This window comes from Ochotona princeps, chromosome 1 (genome assembly GCF_030435755.1).
Source record: "Ochotona princeps isolate mOchPri1 chromosome 1, mOchPri1.hap1, whole genome shotgun sequence".
In the NCBI taxonomy this organism is placed as follows: Eukaryota; Metazoa; Chordata; class Mammalia; order Lagomorpha; family Ochotonidae; genus Ochotona; species Ochotona princeps.
The window spans coordinates 131,212,907-131,238,592 of NC_080832.1; the positions used below are offsets into that span (position 1 = coordinate 131,212,907).

The window sequence follows — 25,686 nt, forward strand, 5'->3', positions numbered from 1 at the left end:
GGAGTGGGAGGGAAAGTAGCTCCAGCCCCAGACCCCAACTAGGATTAGATAAGGTGGCATTTGATGGAGTTGGGCAGGCAAAGGTGGCTTGCTCTGAATTTTCAGACTGAGGAAGCCAAGGGGGAGGTCTCTGTTCTTGACAGGACATCTATCTTCCAGGGTACCCAGGGACCAGTTTCTTGATCAAGGGCAGCCGAAGACACCTGCTCTATGGGACAGCAGAGAGCTGTCCTAAGAAGCGGTCTGTGGAAAAGTCATTGCCTAGGCTCCTGGAAGATGCCTCTTGGCTCAAGTATAGGTACCTCTCTTCCCCCCACCCCACCCTGCAAAAGCCTTGGTCTTTCCTGGTGATAAGACAGCTGTGTGACTGGGCACTAGGCCCCTGCTTGGAGATCCTGTGCCAGAGGTGGATCAGCCACCTGAAAGGGTCTTAGGGTGTCTTGGCTAGGGATGCCTGCTCCCCATGGCACTGACAGGGTTGTTCTGGCTCCATGGCACACATGATAAATAGGCTTTGGGAGGGGAGGGGCCTGAGTTTTATTTCTCCAGGGGACTTGTCATGGGGGCAGTAAACTGTCATCTGGAAGCTTCAGTTGGAGAGCAGGTGTCCTGCCTCAGAGTTCTTTCTGCATCCTTCGTCTTCCTCCCGCAACCAGGACAGTTGGGAAAGTGTTGGTCCCATTTGATTGTGGACCTGTGGTTCCTGCTTCATTTGATAACAAGGGGTCATAGTTTTTTTTTTAAGATTTATTTATTTTTATTGGAAAGTCAGATATACAGAAAGGAGGAGAGACAGAGAGGAAGATCTTCCGTCCACTGATTCGCTCCACAAGTGGCCACAATGACTGGTGCAGAACTGATCTGACGCTAGGAGCCTGGAGTCTCTTCCAGGTCTCCCACGTGGGTGCAGGGCCCCAAGGCTTTGGGCTGTCCTCTACTGCTTTCCCAGGCTATAGGCATGGAGCTGGATGGAAAGTGAGGCTGCTGGGGTTAGAACCCATGCCCATATTGGATCCTGACACATGCAAGACAAGGACTTTAGCCTCTACACCACCACGCTGGGCCCAGGGTCATAGTTTCAAAGTTACTTTGAGCCTTGAGGTGCCCAGAACACCCAGCTTAAGTTCCTTTCCCTGTGCACAGGGATTGGTGCCCACTTGGGTGACAACAGAGACTTCAGAAAACTCAAGTATCAGCCTTGATGTGTTCTCTGCTGCCCAACAGGTCAACAAAAATGGCAACATTGCAAGACATCCACTTCTGGAGTCAGGGACAGATCCACCTGTGCAGAGTGGCAGGACAATGGCTCAGAATCCCCGGACAGAAGCAGTAGGTGGCTGCAGTGTTCTGGGTGTGCCCAGAGTAGCTCTAGCGTTTCCTCGCTCCATCAAGCAGCAGAGGGCCTCACTGAAGCTCTCTCACACTTGTTGGTTTTTTTTTTTTTTTGAAAGATTTATTTATTTTGATTGGAAAGTCAGATTTACAGAGACAGTGAGAGTGATCTTCTGTCTACTGTCTACTGGTGGCAACAGTTGCTGGAGTTGAGCCGATCTGAAGCCAAGAGCCTGGAGCCACTTCTGGGTCTCCCATGCAGGTGCAGAGCCCCAAGGCATTGGGCTGTCCTTGACTGCCTTTCCAGGCCACAAACAGGGAGCTGGATGGAAAGTGGGGCAGCCAAGGACACGAACCAGTACCCATGGGTTCCCGACGCATGCAGGGAGAGGACTTTAGCCACTAGGCTACTATGCCGAGGGCCGCCCTCTCACATTCATTCTCCCCCTGTGCCTCTCATGAGCTCACTCTGGAGTGGACTAGAGCCTGAACATTTTCCATCTCTTGTTTACTTCCAATTTCAATACTGCCATTTGGATCTTTAGCCAAAGAGGACATGAGTCTGAAGCCAGAACCATTTATTTGGCTTGGCACTCTAAGGGGTGCATGGCTGCAGGTGTCAGAGGCATGTGCTTGTCTCTACTGTCAGCTCTGTCCATCCATGAGTGAGAAAGTTCATTCTTTCTTCCCCCTGACAGTGCACAGTGAGCCCAGGTGGTAGCTTCCATTTAAGGCAAGGCGAGCTCCTCTGGGGTCCCCCACTGGGAACTAGACCTGGTGTTCCCCCAGGGCTCATACCAGCAGCTCTCTGCCTCTTCCAGGACCCCTCATTTTCTTTCTCCCTGGTGGAACCTAGCGACCCTCCTGCCTCAGAAATGTCATAGCATGTGCTTTGGAGGGGAGGGTAAGACTGCCCTGACTGAACTCTTTCCAGTGCTAGAGATAGAGAGGGGGCTTTGAAACAGAATCCATTCCAGTGTTTGCTCTGGTGGTGGCAAGAAAGTTAGCATGCTGGGACAGAAGAGTCTTGAAGGCCCCTGGTATCTGTTGGAGAGCCAGATCCAGAACCCAGGCTGAACACGATAGGTGATACACAGAGCAGTTGTCTGCTTCCTCCAGGAACAATCCAAGTGGCTGCTCAGTGTAGGAATCCTGCAAAGCCAGAACCATGGCTGACTGGATGGTCTACACAGCAAGGAGAAGGCAGAACTTTGCCTTACTAACTTGTGAAGGGTCTGCTGGTGCCTCCTGACAGGGTCGTTTGAACTGGGAGCATTGACTTAAACTTGGTACCATGTCCCAAGAGCTTTAAGAAGGACACTGAAGATGCTTGTAGCTCAAATTGTAAAGAAAGCTGGGAGTCAAGTGGGGTGTATGTATGTGTGAATTGCATGTGCTGAAGGGAGGCCACCACTGCCACCCAGATTCAGAAAGGGATCCTGAGCCACTGGAATGCACAATGCTCTGGGCCAGTGGCGGGCTCCCAAGGGCACAGGAGATGGGAATCCTCTTCTCCCGTATCTCCTGGACCATGGGAGCTCTTTTAACCACCAGTGTGAATACTGCATTTAAAGAAGCATGTTCCTAACTTTTTTTTAATCCAAGGATTTTGATTTTTTTTCCCTTTGCAAAAATCTAAACAGAAAATACAGAGAAAGTGTATCGAGAAGAATCTAAAAATTAATTTTACTTCTTAGTGTAAACATATTGAGAGATTCCCTTCCAGGCTTTTTTGTTTCTTTCTTTTTTTTTTTAAGTAGAGAGCTGAGGTCATAGCATGTTTATTAATAGAGCCCTTCTCAAGGAACATGACATGAGTGTCATCCCACTTGCCATTGGCCCATCTTCGTAAGTATTTTCTCTGATTGCACAGTGTTCTACTATAGGGCTGGTGGGCATTTCACCTGTCCATTCTTGTATTGTTGGGCATTTGCACTGTTCACTTTGCTTTAATAAATAATGCATTGAAGAGCTCATTGGACAAGAAGCTGCACCTGTGTTTTAGGTGACTTGTTTGAGATAGATTCCTGGAAGTCGCAGATGATTTTGGAGTGTGTCATATATGCTCCGGTCCCATCTCTGAAGCATGGATATTGCAAAGATTGACTAGAAAGAATTGGGGCTAGGAGAAACTTCCTGGGTTGTGTCATACGCAGCTCATGCTACTTGTTGGGAGCGGGAGCATAGCAGTGAGTTAAGAGATGACAGGACCCAGGGGCCAGCATTGTGGAGCAGTGAGTTAGGCTGCCGCCTACAGTGCTGACATTCCATATTGGCACTAGTTTGAGTCCTGGCTACTCTAGTTCATATCCTGCTCCCTGCCACTGTGCCTGAGAAAGCAGAAGATGGCCCAGGAAACTGGGCCCACATACCCAATTTGGATGGAGGTTCAGGCTCCTGGCTTTGGTGTGACTCAGCCCCAACCCAACGTGGCCATTTGGGGAGTGAAGTTGCAGTGAAGGTGGAATCTCTCTCACTCTCTATCTCTGCACCTCTTTCATTCTGTGTGTCTCTGCAACTCTATCTTGATCCGTCTCAGTCGTCTTGCTCCGTATCTGACTAGCTGTAGCTCTCTATTTCTCTCTTGCTGTTTTGCTCCATTTCTTGCTCGCTGTATCCCTGTATGCCTGCCTCGTGCTCTCTTTCTGTAGCCATCTCTCTCTTTCTCTTTACTGTCTGTATCTCTGTCACTCTGTCCCGCTCTCTGCGTCTCTCTTACTTTATCTGCATCTCACTCTTGCTTCCTCTGAATCTGTATTGCTGTCTGTTGCTGTGTCTCACTGTCTCTGGCTTGCTCTGTCTCACTCTACCTGTCGCTGTACTTCTGTATCTTACCCTCTCACTCTGTCTGTATGTGTCGTTTGTGTTCTTGTTGGGTATCTCTCCTTTCTCTCCAGCTCGTCTTGCTTTCTGTCCTTGCACTGTGTGCTTGTCACTGTGTCTGTCTCTGCAGCTGTGTCTCACCCTCTCTTGCTCTGTCTCTCACTGTAGTATCTGTCTGTCTTGGTATCTTTATATTTGGCCTTCTTCCTCTGCCTGGCTCTCTCGCTCTGTTTCTGTCTGTATCTTTCTTTAGCTCTAGCTCTCTGTTTCCATATCCGTGTGTCTCTTGCTCTCCCTCTCTATCATCTTCGCCTCTCCTTTACCCCTTTCTCACTCTCTGTATCTCCCTTTGTAGAGAAAGATATAGACAGAGATACAGATTTTAGATACAATATGTATAATACATACAGACTTATGGATTATATATGTAGAGGGAGATGGAGAGGTAAAGGGGCAGATATTATTATATAGAAAAATGCAGAGCTTGAGAGATCAAGAATTAGAGATCAAGAGATTATAATCTATATCTATAATAGAAGAAATAGACAAGTGCCAGTAATATGACCACTAGAATACACACTAAGGAGATGGAGCCAATCATCTTGATCATGCAGACCTTGAGGTAAGGCGTCACAAAGAATAGCCTAAAGCCATCACGGGTCAAGCAGATACTGGCAGTACCTGTCACCTGTCCCTGCAGTGAAACACCAATCTGTTTACATAAAAACCTTATACCTATCCTATTGCCATTCAGATCATGCTACCAGAGCATTACTTGGTGCAGGTACAAGTCTCTGCTGGCATTGCAAACCTGTGTTGCCTCATCTCCTATCAGAACCTCCGTTATCACCTGGTCGCTGGAGTTCAGAGAGCTGCTCATAGCTCATGCATGGTCATGCTGTCCCAATGAAAGAAGAGGCAGCAAGGGGATGTGGGTTTTGTTGTAGCGACTGGCGCCTTGTGCTCAGGGCCAGCACTAGAAGTGCACATGAAAATAGATGGCCATAATTTGTCTCTTTTCTGTCACTTTCGCTGGTGCCACCTCTTTCAATGGGAGATTGCCATGTGTTAGGCCGCAGTCCTGTCCAGGCACCTTCCCTGGACAGGCAACTTCTGCCACAGCAGCTTAGCTCAGCTTTTTGCAGGAGTTAATGGATTTTGTCGGTTGGGTAGAACAGGGATATGTAGCCTCTGGGGCCTCTCTCTCATCTGTGACTGGAGTACCCAGGTCTGAGCTGGAGGGTCTGTGTGAGTGCATGGATGGTGCATGCTTGGATTCAGTGGCTCCTTGTATCTTCTCTAGTACCCAACATCTGTAGCTTGCTGGAAAATCTGTACTTACTACCTCTGAGTTCCAGGGGTCCTCTGTCAAGGTAGAGCTATTGCCCTTCTCTGCTGCTTCTCCAGCTTCTGCAGCATAAGTCCCCTTGTTCCCTGCCACCCTCCTTTGCTTTGATCCCGTTCATTCCAGGTTCCAAGCTGCTTCGCCTCATGAGGGGCTCCAAAAGACACCTGGTGTCTCCCTGTATACTCTCTACTCTTTACAGTGTTAGACTAATGTTTATGTTATCTGAGCTTTGTGGGCCAAGAGCAGCAAATCCCACGCCGGGGGCAGGGGGAGTTGGGGAAGAACCAGATGCTGCCCACCTTCCCAGAGGCAGGCAGGTTTGAAGAAAACATCAAACAAATACATCCTTGTTCTGCCAGCCCTAATCCAGAATGCAAAATAAACACACGAGATAATACTCAAAAATATGTTCCTGGGAAGTGGAGAGGAGAGGGTGGGGAATAAAACAGCCAACAGCTTAGAGCTTCAGAGCTATCATAAAGACATTCTTCTGTGCTGTAAGTCACATTCCCCTTGGCTAGTATTTGAACTTATGTATTGTGGTTCTGTCCAGATATGGACAGCATATTTGATATAGTATATATGTATATATGCTAATATGAAATAATGAGTATACATATACTATACATATATATTTATCTCATGTATGTATTAATGCATTTTATTTTTTTAATTATTTTTAATTCATTAATTACATTGTATTATGTGACACAGTTTCATAGGTACTTGGGTTCTCCCCACCCCTCCCCAAACCCTCCCACCGTGGTGAATTCCTCCACCTTGTTGCATAACCACAGTTCAAGTTCAGTTGAGATTCCCCCATTGCAAGTATATACCAAACATAGAGTCCAGCATCTTATTGTCCAGTCAAGTTCAACGGCTTCTTAGGTATACCCTTTCTGGTCTGAAGACAGAGCCAGCAGAGTATCATCCCAGTCAATTAAAAGCTCCAACATACCATCAGCGAAAATTTACATCATTATGGAATTAATTGACATAGTAATGAGTAACCAATATGTTAAAATTAAATGCGAGTTCTTAACCACCTTCTGTGACCACCTCATTGACATTTCAATTTTAGTATATACACAACATATAACAAACCTAACATAACATGTTATACATAACATCATATCATCTTAAATTAAGGCAAACATGTGGTATCTAATCTTTTGGGATTGGCTCATTTCCCTTAGCATTATGGTTTCCAGTTTGGCCCATTTGGCCACAAAGAACTGCATTTTGTTTTGTTTAATAGCTGAGTAGTATTCCATGGAGTAGATGAACCATAGCTTTCTTATCTAATCCTCTGCTGATGGGCATTTTGGCTGCTTCCATGTTTTTGCAATTACTGATTGTGCTGCTATGAACATAGGAGTGCATGTTGGTTTCTCATAAAACAATTGTTCTGGATATATTCCTAGGAGTGCTATTGCTGGATCATACGGTATGTCGATTTTGAGTTGTTTGAATGTTCTCCATACTGATTTCCATAGAGGCTGTACCAGCCTGCAGCCCCACCAGCAGTGGAGTAGGGTTCCCTTTTCCCGCCGCAACCTTGCCAACAAGTGTTGTTGGTGCTTTTATTCATGTGGGCCAGTCTTACTGGCGTTAGGTGGTACCTCATTGATGTTTTAATTTGGATTTCCCTTATTGCCAGGGAACTTGAGCATTTTTTCATATGTTTATTTGCCATTTGGGTTTGTTCCTTTGTGAAGTGTCTGCCCACTTCCTGTGCCCATTTCTTGAGTGGCTTGTTTGTTTTGACATTTTGGTTGTTTTGTAGCTCTTTGTATATTCTGGAGATTAGCCCTCTATCACCTATGTAGTGCGCGAAGATCTTCTCCCATTCTGTTGGTTGTACTTTGTTGATTATGTCCCTGGCTGTACAGAAGCTTCTTAGTTTGATGAAGTCCCATTTGTTTATTCTGGTCTTGATTTCTGTTGCTTTTGGTGTCCTTCTTAGGAAGTAGGGACCTACCCTTAGATCTTGCAGAGTATTTCCAACATTTTCTTCCAAAAGTTTGAAGGTTTCTGGATGTAGGTTTAGATCTGTTATCCATTTAGATCTGATCTTAGTGTATGGTGAGAGATGTGGATCTATCTTTTTGTTTCTGCAGGCTATTAACCAGTTGTCCCAACAGCATTTATTGAACAGACCTTCCCATTTGCCTGGATTGTCGTTTGTCTTTTTGTCAAAGATTATTTGGCTGTACCTGTTTGGGTTCCCTTCTGGTGTTTCTGTTCTGCTCCATTGAATTTCCTCTCTGTCTTTGTGCCAGTACCAGGCTATTTTGATAACCACTGCCCTATAGTATGTCCAGAGGTCCGGAACTATGATTCCCCCTGCTAACTTCCTGTTCTTCAGGATGGTTCTAGCTGTCCGTGGTTTTTGTGTTTCCAGATGAACCTTTGGATCATTGTTTCCAGTTCCATGAAGAATGTTTTGGGCAATTTGATTGGGATTGCGTTGAATGTATATATTGCTTTTGGCAGTATAGACATTTTAATGATATTGATTTTACCTATCCAGGAGCATGGGATGTTACTCCATCTTTCGAGGTCTCGTTTAATTTCCTTTTTAAGTAGTTTGTAGTTTTCTTCAAATAGGTCTCTTGCATTTTTGGTTAGATTTACTCCCAGATATTTCATACTTTTCTCTGTTATTTTGAATGGTATCTTGCTGGTTAAATCTTTTTCCAACTTGGGGCTGTTCGCATACACTATGGCTGTTGATTTTTGTTCATTAATTTTGTACCCTGCCACTCTACCAAACTCTCGTATAAGTTCTAGCAGTCTCTGTGTATTAATACATTTTAAATAAAATTGTTTGCCTATGAAATAAAACATAATTGCATACATATTGTATAAATTACATATAAAATATTAACAACTATTAATAGATGAAATATTAAACTAATAAGCACAGACACTACACTTTATCTCAGCTAAAAAGCCTAGAAGTGATACAAGATGAAATATTTTCTTTTTTAAAAAGATTTATTTATTTATTTGTTTATTGGCAAGGCGGATATACAGAGAGGAGGAGAGACAGAGAGGAAGATCTTCTGTCCAGTGGTTCACTCCCCAAGTGACCACAACTGCTGGAGCTGAGCCAGTCCGAAGCCAGGAGCCAGGAGCTTCTTCCAGGTCTCCCATGCGGGTGCAGGGTCCCAAGGCTTTGGGCTGTCTTCGACTGCTTTCCCAGGCCACAAGCAGGGAGCTGGATGGGAAGTGAAGCAGGTCTGCCGGGATTAGAACCAGCGCCCATATGGGATCCCGGGGCTTTTTTAGGCGAGGACTTTAACCACTACGCTATCACTCTGGGCCCATGGATGAAATATTTTCTAAGGAAACCATGTTTGCATATAAGATACCATAGGTGTCTATAGATATCAAATGAAGCCTTTTATATTTTTTTAAAATATTGGCAAATATTTTAAAAACACACTTGTAAAGTTCGAGATCACTTCAGAATTATCTATGGAAAATAGAATTAAAAGTTTAGTTTGGTTGCACCCCACTCTTCCCCCCTAAATCCTGAAATCCATGCATTCTGGGAGGGTCTTCAAAAATGTGCATGGGGAAGAGGGTACAAAACAAAACTTCATTTTCTTGCCAATTTTTTAAAGTCCCCATGTGTGGGTTAGTTAGATGTGAGAGTCTACGTTTCTCCATATGGATAGAAATATTAAACAGTTAACATTGAAATGCCTAGAATGTGGGCTTTGCTTACAGCGACATGCGGTGGTCCCGTGCGAAGCAGCAGGCACCAGGGTGTTGGCCTCACTGACCCTCTCTCTCCTCCCCCTTCTCCCCGGCAGGCATCGGCAAGAACGTCATCTGTGACCGTACAGCGACACCATTAGACGCCTTCCGCATGATGTCAGCTGCCCACTACTACCCTAAGCTCATGAGCATAATGGGCAACGTGCTGCGCTTCCTGCCGGCCTTTGTGCGCATGAAGCAGCTGCTGGAGGAGGGCTACGTGGGCGAGCTGCTGGTGTGTGAGGTGCAGGTGCACAGTGGCAGCCTCCTGGGCACCAAGTACAACTGGAGTTGCGACGATCTGATGGGCGGTGGTGGCCTGCATTCGGTGGGCACCTACATCATCGACCTGCTTACCTTCCTCACAGGCCAGAAGGCGGTCAAGGTACATGGGCTGCTGCGGACCTTTGTCAAGCAGACGGACCACATCAAGGGCATCCGTCAGATCACTAGCGATGACTTCTGCACCTTCCAGATGGTGCTGGAGGGTGGCGTTTGTTGCACTGTCACCCTCAACTTCAACGTGCCGGGTGAGTTCAAGCAGCACGTGACGGTGGTAGGCTCAGCTGGGCGCCTGCTGGCCATGGGCACCGACCTGTATGGACAACGCAATAGTGCCCCCGCCCAGGAGCTGTTGCTACAGGATGCCACGCCCGTGAGCAACTCGCTGCTGCCTGAGAAGGCCTTCAGTGACATCCCGTCGCCCTACCTGCGAGGCACCATCAAGATGATGCAGGCTGTGCGCCAGGCCTTTCAGGACCAGGCTGACAGGCGCACGTGGGATGGCCGGCCGCTCACCATGGCTGCCACCTTCGATGACTGCCTCTATGCCCTGTGTGTGGTGGACACCATCAAGCGATCGAGCCAGACCGGGGAGTGGCAGAACATTGCTGTCATGACTGAGGAGCCTGATCTGAGCCCTGCCTACCTGATCAGCGAGGCCATGCGCCGCAGCCGGATGTCCCTTTATTGCTGATGCCGGCTGGGGAGGGCCTGGGACCTTCTGCATGGGGTGCCCAGAGAAGGGGGTGATGGCAGGAATGTGTGGGGAAGGCAAGCTGAGGCTTTTGGCTTGGGAGTGCAGCAGGGTGGGGTTGCACAGCTGTGCACACCCTACAGGTAGGTTAGCTGCTTCTGCTGCCCTTTACTGTGAGAAGCAAGGAGGGTATGCTTCCCTCCCTACCTCATCCACCCACACACAGTGGGACAAACTCTGCAAGGTCAAGGCACTAGATCAGATGGCACTTAGTGGGAGCTGGGTTAGCCACCACTCCCCTGTGCAAGCCTGCCCATCTGGGAAGAGGTGGAGGAGGGGGCAAGCTACCTATACAGCTGTCTTTAAGTCTGAGAAGGGAAAAGTGCCGAGCAGCAAAGGGTACAGGTCTCATGATAGATTGGGTCTCTGCTAAGGAAGCCCTGCTTCAATGACCCGCCACCTCTCCTCTGGAATGGGTCTGGGAGTATGAGCAAGGTTCAGAAGCTCAAAGGTGTCAGCAAGCATGGGCTGTGTGACAACAGGTGGGACAGAGACTAAGCTAGCCTCTGAGCTTGTTAGCAGTGGGCACCTGCAAGGAACCCCCTTAACCACCCAATACGCAGGGTGGGTGGAACTGGGTGCAGAGGCATTTGCTGTGGAAGCTTGGAGGCGACTCTGGGCCACAGCCAGGAGGCTACCAGGTTGGGAACAGTCCCATGCATCAGTACTACAGAGTAAACAGAGAGACCAGAGGCAGGATGGTCTAGCCCTCAGTACTGGTGTTGTTCACTAACTAACCCATCTTCTCTTAACTACGCTGGGGGACTCTGAGGAGACATACCCATCTGTGTGGATTTAAAAGGGAAACCTTCTGTTGCACTTGACAGAATCCTCTTTCATGGAGAGAGAGACAGACAAATACTTTTTTTTTTCTTAGGTTGGCCTTTGCTTTCAGGGTTCTGGTGCCTGCACATTTGTGAATAGATATTAAAACTGAAGGATAACCATGAATGTGACTTTTCAGTGTGTCCAAAGCAAGAGTACATTTAGGATTGAGGAGGCAGATGGTAGACAACAATTCTGTTTGGTTTTCCTGTCTCGCTTGTCTTTTCACCCTCTATTTACAGAGCTTTCATTATGGATGGGGAAATAGAAGGCCAGGGCAGTCAAAGGCAGATGGCAAAACACACATACACACACTCGGGTCTTGTGGTCCAGTATCCCTAAAAGCATTCTCCAAAAACATGGGACTTAAAAACACGAGTCAGGTCCATTTTGAGAATGAAGAGTGATCCTTTTGTTATCCGGTACAGTGTAACTCCTGTGTCTGTCTGCATGGTTTTCGGTCACAGGCAGGCAGCTGCAAATCGGACTTCTCTCCATGTAGAACTAGAGGGAATCAGATATCTGGAGTCCCCTGTCCCCCAGCCTCACAGCAGTGACATCTGAGAACAAAATATCCCACCAATCATATCCTCCTCCCTTTGACTACCCAGAGGTGTGTCCGACACATACCTCGACTGCTGGGTATGTGTCTCTAGCAGAGAGGAGTAAGTGTCACCTTCCTGGGAGGAACCATGCCTCGCACTGTGTCCTGCCTGTCCGCCCGTCACATGGGAGGGCCTGAGAGCTGAAACTCTTTGACCTGTTCCTGTCCCTCACTTGGTGGCAGACATCACGTTCAGTGTCCCAGCATTGCCACTGCTGCTTCCACACAGGGAGCTCAATGGGGTGGAAGGCTCCAAGCCCTGGATAGGAAGTCCTGTCCTGTGCCCTTGCGGTTCTTTTTCTCCCAGGTTATCCTCTGCAGAAGTGGTTTCTGTGAAAAGTGAGTGGAAAGAATGGTTGTTTTCTACTAGCTAGCCTTCATGACTGTAATTAAGGTCAAGGAGGCTTATTTTTCTGAGTCAATTAAAACACAAATGAGGATATTTTTCTGTACTTTTAGCCACACTACTTTGGAGGATTTTTCTCCCCCAGGCAAATGCCGCTCAGTGCAGTGATAAATATGCACCGTGTAAAACAAACATTCTCATGTGGGACTAGGTTAGACAGAAAGGGGATAGATTTCTGTGAGAAGCATGAGACATTTTAATATGTGTATTAAACTCTTAGCTGCTGACATGCATGTGGTAAATAGATGTAGGAATATAAGAACAGGCCTAGGCAGTTAATTTGTTCAGTATTAAAAAGAAATCTTGGTCAACAGATGCACGGTATTTCCCTAGTGCTCCTTTTGCCTTTGTTTTCCAACATTTTTCTGCGTCAAAGTGGAATTGATTGCAAACAGCAACTGGAAGCTGAGATCATGAGCTGTCAGCACCACACAGCAGAGGGATTTTGTTGAGGCCAGCACCCCTAGTTGTGCCTTCGGGGGCTGTGGTGCCATCAAGATGAATCACAGAAATAACCCAACTCCTTTCTGCTTGTTTAATGTATTCAAAGGCCTGATGTAACTGAGGCGGTGTTTTAGTTCTTTGTATGAGTTTCCTCCCTTATTCCCATCATGTGTGCACGGCCCTGGTTACCTGTAGCAGCTGGCCTGAATTCCAGGTTCTCAGTGACAGCGTTGGTGAAAGTCCACTTGGCACCTGGGAGTGCTTTGCGCTTACCCAGGCAGTTCAGAGTTTGTGACCACTGTGAGGCGTATCTCATACACAACTTAGCCAACCTGGCAGAAGAGGCCACTGTGACAGGTGTCTGCACACTTTGGGGGCATCCTCTAAGACTGGCCATCTCCAAAGCTCAGCTACTCTGTGTACAGTATTTTCAGTCTATTCCTTTCTATTCCTTCTGCCTATGAACCAACCCCAGAGTATCAGGTATTGTTATTCTCCTTTAACACAGGAGAAAATAACTTGCGCAGAACCACAGTTATTCGCCAGAAGCTGGGGCTGGGGAGTTGGTCACTTGAACCCTGACTCCAAATCACACCTGCCTCCCAAGAGGAAAGGCTCAAGGCCTGCTTCTCATCAGACACTGGTGCGGAGGGAGGGAGTCTTTCCCTAACCCCCTCAAGGAGCCATGGGGGTATGGATGAGCAGAGACTGCAGCGCCACACAGCTGACTGAAACCCTCCTGCAGAACGTGGTTCCCGTTCCTGTCAGCCACAGTTTCCTTATGGGACTTCCAAGAGAAGCAGTCAATTTTCCTTCCCCTTCCACAATGGAATTACCACTTAGCTTCCTTGAAATGGACTTAACATGCAGGTGATGAAGCATACCTCAGGGCTGGGGATTTCAGAAACATTGCTGAGCAACTACTGTAGGTGGTCTTTGGAACATGGTGCTAGGGACACCTGGATGTGACATAGGAACATGCCTGTTCTCGGGAAGGGGATTCTGGCAGTTCCTGGAGGGGAAATAAATCCAGTTGCATGGGAATGTGCCTCCACGTCCAATCTTCATGCCTTGCTTTCAGTTTTATTATCACCCCCGCCAGGGAGTGTATCACCAGGATTGGTTCTCAATGGGGGCGGATCCTGGATGGCAAGCCGAGTTCTCTAACTCCACGTGGTACCTTGCTTCATACAGCAACTTCAGCACACTCAGGTGGGGCAAGAAGGCTCTGCCAAGTGGCATGGCTTGTCCCAGGGCTGTCAGTAGAGAAGCTGGAATTGGAACTCATACCTGCAAGATACTATTCCTCTGAGCTGTTGCAAATCAGTCATTTGGAAAAGATAAATGTATTACAAAACCAGTTATGCCTTGACCATATTCAGGAAAGTAGCTATTTAAAAAGCTGTGTTATTCTTATTAGGTGAATGTTGGCCTCAAATTTGTATTTTATTTGGCAAGGATTCCAATGGGGGAGGGGTGCACACATTTGTATTTTGTCTTTGGAATTTCCTGAGGCCCATTCTACTTCTATTGCCTCTTTCCCACTAAACTCTACCCCTATACACAAAATTAGGCCCCAACTACTTTACAACTCCAATTACGCTCACCATCTACTTATTTTTTTTTTTAAGATTTGTTTTTATTGGAATGTGAGATATGCAGAGAAGAGGGGAGATGGGAAGATTGTCTATCCACTGATTCACTCCCCAAGTAGCTGTAACTGCTGGAGCTGAGCCAATCTGAAACCAGGAGCCCGGAGCCTCTTCCAGGTCTCCCACATGGATATGATTGGCTGTCCTCTACTACTTTCTCAAGCCACAGGCAGGGAGATGGATGGGAAGCGGGGCTGCTGGGAGTAGAACCAGTGCCCATATAGGATTCCAGTGTGTGCAAGGCAAGGACTTTAGCTGCTAAGGTACTGTGTTGGGCCCCCTACCATCTACTTTCTTTGTTCTAGCCCTGAAGTTCATAGGACAGAGGCCATGACATCAGGGAACTTATTGACAAAAACAAAACAAACAGCAACCTCAGACCCTTGCATTTCAGTTTCCATTTTGGAAGCAGGAGGAGGGTGATGAGAGCCATGAGTACATGTGCAGTGTGATTCTAGTGTCTGGGGCAGTGGTGTGCATATGCCCATCAGTGTCATCCCAGGCCAGGAGCCAACAGGTGGGGGTCCAGGAGGTTTGGGACAGCCAGACTGACTAGGGATCTTCCGAGGAGGTAAGACTTCCTGTGCATCTTCACAAGGTGATTGGTTTTGTGGTCCCACTGGAGTCCAGAGGGGAAACCAGTACTGTGGCTGACGGATCACATCTGTTAGGAGTGGGAGGCAGAGGCCCACTAGCCTTCTCTCGGTAGGGACCATATCATGGTCCCTACTTGTTGGCACCCTTGAGAAGCCTCTGAGGAGCCTCCTTTAGGCTTGTAGAAGCTTGGAGTACTACACTACTGACCACTCTTGAATGCGATGCACTCCTTTCTGTTTGCATCAGCAGTAAGTAGAGTGATAAGAACATACCACAATGGCTCGATGCTTAGCATGGCAGCCGAAGGTTGCCTGGCCAGAGACTAGTGGCTAGTCTGTGGAGGCTCAACCACTGGTCTCCTTTCGCCATCCATGTTTCAGCAGCCACCACAGGGACTAAGTTAGTGCATGAGCCACTTTGTTGCCCCTTCTCAAAGTGATGGCTTCTTTGTGATGCTGAGCCTAGACCCCAGATTAAAGGACAGAGATTGTGCCCTTCCCTGTCCCCTCTGCTGCCCTCTTTCTCTTTCAGGCATCCAGACTGAGTGTTTTGTCCTACGCTTTGCCAGGGGAGGGAGAAGTTTCTAGTCATTACAACTTCCTGTTTGCTGCCTGGTGATTTTAACATACTTCATTTTTATTTTTACTTTCTTGTGCTTTGAAACCAAAATTACATTGGTTTGGTTGTCATTGTTGAGTATATATTTATTGTTTTACAATCATGAGTATATATTTGTGTGTGTGTTAATATATGTATAAAACCAAACATATATAAAAAGTCAAGGCATGTATCCTAGATATTTTAAAGAGTTATTTATCAAGGAAAAAAAGGTGTATGTTATAAAGTAAACAGAGTCTTATATTTTATATATAATGTAGATAGTAAAAAGATAACCTATAAATTATAGAAGGTTTTGGTTTTTTATTATTAGAGCAAAAAAAAAAAAAAAGATAATGAATGCAGCCATTCTTAGTGTTTTAAAGGTAAAATGACTGGGAGTTGGGAGGTGGCCTTCTCTGCTGAGATCCTCCAATGGATCACTTGCTGTGGTTCCAGACCCTGCAGCTCAAGCTCGCTGTGACCTCTGCCTTGCTTGAGCCATGGGTGTCACTCAGCCAGCTGCATGTTCACACATGGCTTCCAGCCATTCTCCATAGTTTGTAGTGATGGGATCAAAAGAATGAAAGTGGCAAATAAATATTTAAATGATAATGATTCTGGTTCTTTCTGATTTTCTAAACCAAGATGCTCACTGTTTAGGCCCCTGACCACCTGTGGGACCTGAAGCGTTGTTGGTGAATGCTAGAGTGTGTGTGTTGTCATGAGGGAGTGTTCATGTGTCGGCATTCTTGAAACTACGCAGCGGGAATCAACTGGCCTCCTGCCTCTGAGAATCACTGAGCATGAGAACCAGAGGCACTTCATCATTGTTTGGTTCATATCCTCATTTTTAAAATATATAAATGGAGAGGAACTACTAGCCTAAGAACTTGGGTACCTGTGTGAAAGAATATGTGTTTGTGCATGTGTGAGTGTGCGCAGTGTGTAGAAAATGCTGCTCCAGGCAAAGAAGGGATAACAAAATAACTATACTTTGGGAACACATCTACTCTCCCTTATGTTAAGATGGCAACTGAATAGCTAACACTGACATTGAAAGACCCGTTGTCAGGCTCATTTGACTGTTTCAAAGAACCTCTCTGTTTATTTCTTAGTAGTGTTTGTCAATTATCTTCAATTGAACTCACACTGATTTGGAGTTTATATACACTGGGAAGGATGGTGGAGTAGGGGAGAGAGGGAAGGACTAGCCTTGCCTTTCTAATGTCTGCTGAGTCTTAATAGAATGCACACCAAGTTCACGCTTTGCTTTTACTTAAAAGCCAATACTGTTACAAAACCTGAGATCTCATTGCCTTCGTGGGCAGGTTCTCCTATTCAAAATCAAGTAATAATGTGGAACTACAGCAATGCTCTGTGTACACAAATTATTACTATACACATCTAACACGCATATTCCTTAGGGTTCTGTAGTGGGGTATAAAATTAGTGCTAAGCAAAACAAAGGAGAGTGCTTTGTCAAAGCTCAAAACCCTATCCACTCCTAACAGCTTTTCATTACCACCATGAAGTTCCTAAGACCCACTCTTCTTTTTTTTTTTTTTTTTTTTGGATGGTTTTTACATAGTTGATTATAGTGTGAAGGGTCAAGTGCTAGAGGAAAATGGATGAGACTATTATTTCCACATTCTCTTTTTTTCCTTCCTGTATGTGGAGGGAGAGGGGAGATTGGGGAGAAGCCACACCCAGTCTCCCAGTCATCCCAGGGTCCCCGATGTGGGACATGTTCTGAGGGTCCTGCTAAAGTGGTTTTGATAGTTCAACAGTTCTGAATTACTACCGATCTTGCCTATCCAGTCATGATGAAATCTCTGCAGAATCCACTGGCTGATATAATCTACCTTAGAGTCTTCGTTTGCCCAGATATTTACTGCAAACACTTGGTTAGGGTAGTTGATCAATTTGTTCTGTCCTCTGTCCTTCGTTATGGTACCAGGCGTCCTCTGCAGGCTCCAATACTCTGCCGTATCCTCCTTGTTCAGCTGGGTATGCTGTCTACTGCTCCATCTAAGCCGTTGAAGAAGCTTAGCTCTGACACATGTACTTGATGGTCAGACCATGGAAAATGCAATGCTCTCCATGGTTAGAGTTCGGAGTCCAGTGGTTCAATTGGGATGGGGGTGGGAGTGGATGGAGGCAGAAATTCCCAAAGATACCTTATCTGAGGTGATCCCCGACCTGATTCTTGTGTGCACTTGCCAAAACTGGGTCCGGCACAGTCTGGCACCGAAATCAGCCTACGCACATATGGGTAGTTGCTATTCCTGGATCATTTGTCTCTAGCCCTGTCTTCTATGCAAACCAGTGGGTGTTGCAGCTCAGCCTCATCCTGCCCAACACACACTTGACCTTCACACAAACCAGTGGGAACTGCAGCCTAGTCAGAGTGACCTGCAGTAATCCTCACCAGGCCTGCCCCCCTGCATGTATGTACAGCAGACTGGGTCAGTCTATTCCACAACCTACTCAGCTCTTGTACATATCAATGAGTGTTGAAGCCTGGTTCATCCCAACCCCCTCCGTCTAGCCATGCCTATCTCTAGTCCTGGTGCTCATGCTTACCAGTGGAAGTGGCAACCCAAGAGGGAGGTGATTCCATTCCCATTCCCAGATCTTGCACTCTCCAGGTGGTTCTGCAGTTTAGCTTGACAGAATTTGCCCCCCTCCCCCATGCCAGCATCTATCAGCCGATTTTGAGGCAAAGCCCAACCAACCCACACCCACACTAGCTTATGCAGGTACCAAAAGGTATAGTTAGCGCAGTCTGGTTTTCCCCTGATCCAGCTCACGTGCAGGCCAACAGATGTTATAGCTCTGCCTGGTCTGGTCTACCCCTGATCCCAGCTCTCATGCTCACCAATGAAAGTAGTGGCCCAACAGGGAGAACCCTGCAACTCCCCTACTGGGTTCATCCCCACCCCACCCCCAGGTCTCACATGTGCTGGTTGGGTGCTGCTGCCTGGCCTGACATGGCCTGCCTCACCTTGGTGTTTTCCAGTGGGTGCTGTAGCATGGCCTGGCCCACTCTTATTTCCAGCTCACCCTGGCGGGGGCTACAACCTAACCCAGCTCTCAGCCAGCCTTCAGTCCTGGCCCTAATGTGGACTGGCTAGTATTGCGGCCTGACTCGGCATGTCCCACACTCCATTCTGGTTCTAAGATTTGCCAGCAGGTGATATGAACTAGCCCAGCCTGGCTCGTGCCTGACCTGAGCCAAATGTATGCCAGTGGGTACAGAAACCTGGCCTGATATGGGCTGCTCCCTGTCTTAATTGTTTCATTCACCTGCAGGGACTGTGTCCTGACAGAGGAGTTCCCCAAGCTCCTCTATCAGAACCTCTCCAAAAGCCATATCTTGCACATACTGGTGGGTCCATGGTCCAGCCTTATTTAGTCCACCTCCTGTCCCAGCAGGAGCAATGAGTTTTCCTGGCCAGCCTTCACCCATTCCAGTTCTTGTTGTTGGGTGCTACAGCCTAACGAAGCAGACACAGCTCACACATGGCTCCACAAGGGCAGAGACCTAGCCCCGCTCATCCTACACCTACCCTGGTTCTCACAAGCACCAGTGGGTGCTGGAACTAAGACCCACTCTTTTTTTTTTTTTTTTTTAAAGATTTATTCATTTTATTACAGTCAGATATACAGAGAGGAGGAGAGACAGAGAGGAAGATCTTCCATCCGATGATTCACTCCCCAAGTGAGCCGCAACGGGCCGATGCGCGCCGATCCGATGCCGGGAACCAGGAACCTCTTCCAGGTCTCCCACGCGGGTGCAGTGTCCCAATGCATTGGGCTGTCCTCAACTGCTTTCCCAGGCCACAAGCAGGGAGCTGGATGGGAAGTGGAGCTGCCGGGATTAGAACCGGCGCCCATATGGGATCCCGGGGCTTTCAAGGCGAGGACTTTAGCCGCTAGACCACGCCGCTGGGCCCCAAGACCCACTCTTAAGAAGGAATTTCAGCTTATGGTTTAGGGAGCTCCCAGATCAAGATCAGATGCAACCCATCGGTTTAGGTGTATGGTGAGGATGACAATAGTGGAACATGTTTAGAAGGAGGCTGATATGTCAAGGCAGAGAGCAGAGAGCGCGGCTAGGCTTTTAATAACCAACCCTGTTCTCGTGGCTCATCTCCCAAATGACTGAAGGATTTCCTATTAGGAAATCCTCTATCTAGCATAATTGGATTTCCTACCCACTTAGTACCATTAACCTATGACTTTGAGGGTTAACATTTGCATGAATTCAGAAGCTAAACCATGTTTAAGTCACAGCACAACCTAAAACAAAAGTTATTATTGTCTTGAGATTCAGGTCTCGAAGATTTTCTCCAAAAAGTGACCTGGGAATCAGTCAATGCTCAATGCAAGGCTCAGATCTCTGGAGCACTGATATAAAGTCTCCAACCAGGAGGTAACTGTTCCTTCACAACTTTTAGATTCTCTTTGGAAATTGGTTTCTCCCAATTTAGGCCAATTTCTTGCTTTGTACACCAGAGATTTCACCATATCCTACCAAGTCACAGGGGTTGCATTCATGGTCTCTGAACTGGTGTCAAAAAACATGACAATTGCACAGCAAGTCCTTCAGGTTATTCTTTAGTGGCATGCACAACTGGTTGCATTTGTAACATGGAACCCACAGATATGAATCACATATCACTAAACTGGACTAATTTAGCTCTTGGTTACTGATGGGCTTTATCCCAGGAGCACAGCGTGAAAGCAGATATCTGTGTACTCCATTATCTCTGACTCGCTCATCTTTGGCCATCAGGGTCTAGGAAAGAGTAATCCCAGCAAGGCCGCAGTGGCTGCAGCTGATGTACAGTATACATGTACATCACAATAAGTGTATGAATATCACAGGTTCATGCTTATTCTTGGGCTCCCCTAAGTCAATAACTGCCTCTTAGACAAAACCAAGAGTTCTCAGAGGCTAGTTGAGATTCCTCAGGGATGGGGAATCATTCCAGATCCCTTAAAAATAAAAGACCAAGACGGCATCATAGATTGAGGGATACTAAGGGAGGGGACAAGACCGAGACCTCCACCATCCTTCTAGATCTTTCAAGATCACTTGTCTAGGATGCAGCAGCTAAAAGATGAGGCTCACCCTCTGTGGTGCTGGACCAAGGACTCTAGACTTGCCTTTCAGGTTTCATGCTGTGAAGCAGAAGGCAGTGTTCATCTACAAAGGGCAGAAGATTGCCAGCCTGGCCAAGAGGTGCTAAGCCATTTGGGTGGTGGAGGAGGTGAAGGAGCTGAGTGCATCAGTGGACAAAGGAGCAATTCACAAGCCAGGAACACCTGGGCTTGTGTCTAACCTTGGATCACCAAGTAGCAGACCAAAATGCACAGTGCTATCCTTCCTTTGTGACTTCCTCTGGTTAAAAATTACAGAAGAGAGTGTCCCTGACCTCAATACTATCTTTTCTTATGCTTTCCTTGAGTTGTAAATAACAGAGCAAAACATACCAATATGCTGTGTTAATGTCTTCTCTCTTACTTTTTTTTTAGTTTTACTAACATTGGAATAATTATTTTAAGAATTGCTAGCTTCACATAAGAATTAATGAAAGCCTTTGTGTGACATCTGCATTCTTTTGCGGTATAAAAGTCTCTGTATTCTCAAATAAAGTGCGTCATCCTGAAAGTGTGGATGATGACCGCAGTGTAGAATAATAGAATCATTGCTCTGTTAAGCTTCTTCTTGTTGTCTGTTCAAGTAATCCTGGCTGGAGGCAAAAGTGAGGGAAGCATTGGGAAGAAAGGAGACAGAGGAAGGATCTGGCAGTTAAGGGACAGCAGGGGAGGAGACAGTAATAACAACAATGGTAGCTCACAACAAGGGCAAGAATGGAAGGAAAAAACCAAAGCTAAAAACCAAACCAGATGAAAGGCCAGACAACTATGTGCTGATATGGAAGGTTTTGAAGGTAAATAAAGATGGCATGAGCTATTGGTGGCTGACAGCCTAAATCTGCGCTCTGGAAACAGCTTGTATGAGGAGGAGGAGAATTAGGAAGAAGATGATAGATGAAAAACAATGAGGAAACTTTAACAATCTGTTTGATTTGCGTCTAGGTTTGTCCAAAGCTACCAGACTTTGGTATTTGCTGCAAGCGTTTCAATGCCAGTCACTGTGTTAAATAAGCACCATAGTGGGACATGAACTGTACCCTGGACCACTTCTTTCTTGTTGCTCTTCCTATTTGCAAACCTCAAAATGCCAGTGCACTCAAGAGCTGCCATTTGTTGGTTCCTTCCTTGGCTTTCTATTCAGGAACCTCCTGTGGATTAGCCTTCTGCTTTTGTATGTACATGGCAGCTCCTACCTCTGTCAGGACTTAAAGACCTAGCTCAAAAGATCACCAACTGCTTTTTCTCCTGCTACAGCATAGCACGTGCAAACATTCCTGGGAACGCTGGCTTGCCAGAGAAGTGGGTGCTCACTGATTCCACCAGCCCCTGGTCTATGCTTTCCTCAACTCTCTGGCTTAGTGCTCTCCCCGGTTTAGTTCCTCTCTCCTCAAAATGTTTCAGTGCATTTTCTGGGACATCTGGGTTTCTCCTTCACCATATTTTTATTATTTATCACTGCAATAAGTGGGGGGTGGTCTTAAGACTCCACTAACTTCATGGGACAGATTGACAAGACAAACTCAAAGAAACAGCGGAACTAACTTATACCATAAGTCAAATGAACTTAATTGACGTTTACAAAACATTTCATCCTATAGACACAGAATGGGTCATAGAAAAATCATAAAGGAAATAAGAAAACAAAAAGATGAAATGGGGGGGTTCTCAAGATGGCAGTATAGGATGAGGATAGGTTTAAACTGATGGAGAATAATTAGCCAGAATGAAGCACAGAGGACAGCTTTCAGGAAATAGGAGGGGACAGACCTATGGTAGAGGGACATTGGAGACCCACTGACATGGTGAAGCAAGAGAGACAATGGAATGATGTTGCAGTGACCAGATACCCTAGCAGTGTCACTGTTGGCAATTGGTGATTAGAACTCTACTGATGACCAGGTGGCAAGGGGAGTTCACAAGATCAGGAGGTGAACCAAGGCAAAGAACTGCCTGTTCTGGTGATTTGTGTGATCAGACCATGAGCAGAGACAGAGCAGCATACCCCAAGTGGTGGAGCAGAAACAAGGTGCCAAACAAACCCCACCAGTGCCACATCAGGCACTATGTTGTGGCAAAAGCTTCAGTGAACTGCACATGTCCAAAGCCAGGAGTGATCAGAAGCCATTTTACACACTGTGGCTAAAGCTGAAGGACTGAAGGGACAACAGCGAGCTGCATATGTGTTAAGCCAGGAGCAAAATCAATTCTGGCTCAGCACATTTCTTTGGTCCCATGGGGAAATCACTATGGATTTGGTATTCTACGGGTTCCAATGAAATAGGTCTGGGTGGCCCTCATACCTAAAAGCCAGCAGGCTTTAGCAAGACCAGCACCCCATGATTTAGGACAGCTGGTATCTCCCTAATCCCAGGCATTGCTGGAGCCGGCAGTGGGAGAAAGATTGTATAGGCAAAGGTGCGGCCACATCATGGAATCACAGGGGCTGGAGAGTGGAGAGCCGGGAGCTGGGGTTAAGGAGATCATGGTAGAAGCCTAGCATAAGAACTGGACTGAAATTTGCTGGAGGGAGTGGCACAAGAGATTGCAAGTGAAGAACGGGGTACCAAATGCAATCAATAAGATTGACCTGCAAACCAGTGGACAACACAGCTTAGAAACCAGTCCCAAGGAGAGGAATCTGCTAACCAGAATAGCAATGACCAAGAGCAAAAGAAAAGCCAGAAGCACAATGAATATTACTGATGCCTCCACTGCAAAGGAGCAAAAGCCTTTATAAACCCCAGAGTAAACTGAAGAAGACATCAAGGAAATGGGTGATAAAGAATTTTAAAAACTTGTTATAAAGCTTCTTATCAACAATGAGAAGCACATATGGGAGTTCAAGGGATTTAAGGAATACGTTATGTAGGAAATAGCAGCAATGAATCAATTGAGAGCTGATATGTTAGAAATTAATAATAGTGCAATAAATGAAAATTTCAGTGTAAAGCCTCAGTAATGGAATGAGTGACTCAGAAGAAAAGATCTCAGAACTGGAAGATATTTCTTGCCACAGTGGGGAAACAATTAAAAAACCAGAAATTAATCTGACTGAAAAAAATACTCAGGCATTAAGAGACATTTTTAAAAGGCTAAACACAAGAGCCATGGGAGTTCCAGTAGGCACGGAAAGAGAAGCTGGATTTAAAAATATATTCAATGAAATATTGAATGAAAACTTCCCTAATATGAAGAAAGAATTAGGAAACAACATACAGGAGGGGCACAGAACTCTCAACTGGGTTAACCAAAAGTGATCATCACCATGACACATGATAATCTCTCTTCAGTCAAATGTAAGGAAAATATCCTTAAATTATGCACATGAAAAAAATCAGTTTTTGGGCCCGGCGGCGTGGCCTAGTGGCTAAAGTCCTCGCCTTGAACGTCCCGGGATCCCATATGGACGCCGGTTCTAATCCCGGCACCTCCACTTCCCGTCCAGCTCCCTGTTTGTGGCCTGGGAAAGCAGTCGAGTATGGCCCAATGCATTGGGACCCTGCACCCATGTGGGAGACCTGGAAGAGGTTCCTGGTTCCCGGCTTCGGATCGGCGCGCACTGGCCCGTTGTGGCTCACTTGGGGAGTGAATCATCTGACGGAAGATCTTCCTCTCTGTCTCTCCTCCTCTCTGTATATCTGACTTTGTAATAAACTGAATAAATCTTTAAAAAAAAAAAAAAGATATTCCAGGCTAATGGAAATGAATAACGAGAATATGTAGCCATTCTTATATTAAATAATACAGATTTTGGTGTGAAAAACATTACAAGAGATGAAGGACACCCCATAATGATCAAAGAATCCATGCAGCAGGAAGAGATCACCATAATAAATGTATACACACCAAATGCCAGGGCACATTATGTGAGACAAACGATAATGGATTTAAGAGGAGAAATAGACTCCAATACAATAATAGCTGGGGAATTTATTATCCCATTAACATCAACAGACAGAAACTCAGCAAGTAACAACAGAGTTCACCCAGACATTAGAGCAAATGGACTCAACTGATATCTACCAAACCTTTAATCCTACAGACTGAGAATAAAAAATTTTTTTCATTAGTACATGCAACCTTCTCCAGGGTTAACCATGTTATAGCTCACAAAAAGATCCTTAGCAAATTAAAAAAAAAAAACACCTCAAAATTGTACCATGAATCTTCTCAAAACATCAAGGAGCAAAATTAGAGACCAAGAAGTCAAAACACCCAGGAAAACATGCAAGTACCTGGAGACTGAATAATATGCTGCTAAATGAACAATGAGTTGTAGAGAAACCAAAGGCAAAATTTAAAAATGCTTGAAACAAATGGAGGTATCAATGAAACATATCAAAGCTTTTGGGACACAATCAAGTCAGAGTTAAGAGGGAAGTTTATCTCAATCAATGCTTATGTTAAGAAATTAGAAAAGCAGCAAGTAGATGAGCTAACCTTACAACTAATGGAGCTAGAAAACAGCAGCAAAACAGTCCCAAGATTAGCAGAAAAAAAGAAATAATCAAAATAAGGGAGCAAATAAACCAAGTAGAGACCAAGAGAACTGTGCATAAGATCAATGATTCAAAGAGCTGATTCTTTGAGAAAATCAACAAAATAGATTCCCTGCTAGCCCAACAAATCAAAGCAAGGTGGGAGAAGATATGAATCAATAGGATCAGAGACAAAAAAAGGAAACAGAACAACAGATACCTCAGACATACACAGAATTCTTAGAAACTATTACAAGCAACTATATGCCAACAAATCAGAAAACCTAGAAGAAATGGATATATTTTTGGACATATGCAGTCTACCAAAACTGAATCATGAGGCAATTACAAATCTAAATAGACCTATAACAAATGCTGGCATTGAATCGGTAATTAAATATCTCCCAGCCAATGCAGAATTCTACCAAAGGTTTCAAGCAGAGTTTACCCCAGTTCTCCACAAGATATTCCAAGCAATAAAAAAGGGAGATAATCCTTCCAAGTTCTTTCTATGAAGCCAATATTGTCTTAATACGAAAGCCAGATAGAGATTCAACATAAAAGATGAACTACAGACCAATATCCCTAATGAACAGAGACACAAAGA

At 45.8% G+C, this 25,686-nt stretch overlaps 1 protein-coding gene and 1 pseudogene across 4 annotated transcripts in view; one reads left to right on the forward strand and one right to left on the reverse strand.

Moving 5' to 3' along the window:
- The window catches only part of GFOD1 (Gfo/Idh/MocA-like oxidoreductase domain containing 1), a 101,646-nt gene extending 89,239 nt beyond the window's left edge, over positions 1 to 12,407 (forward strand). For all 4 annotated transcript variants that reach the window (XM_004593109.2, XM_058667939.1, XM_058667934.1 and 1 more), the window contains one exon: positions 9,328 to 12,407. In XM_004593109.2, coding sequence (XP_004593166.1) covers positions 9,328 to 10,247 — 920 coding nt within the window. In that variant the 3' untranslated portion in view covers positions 10,248 to 12,407. The remainder of the gene's footprint in view (positions 1 to 9,327) is intronic.
- LOC118758326 (U2 spliceosomal RNA) lies at positions 8,364 to 8,471 on the reverse strand (annotated as a pseudogene).
- Positions 12,408 to 25,686: the final 13,279 nt, after the last annotated feature.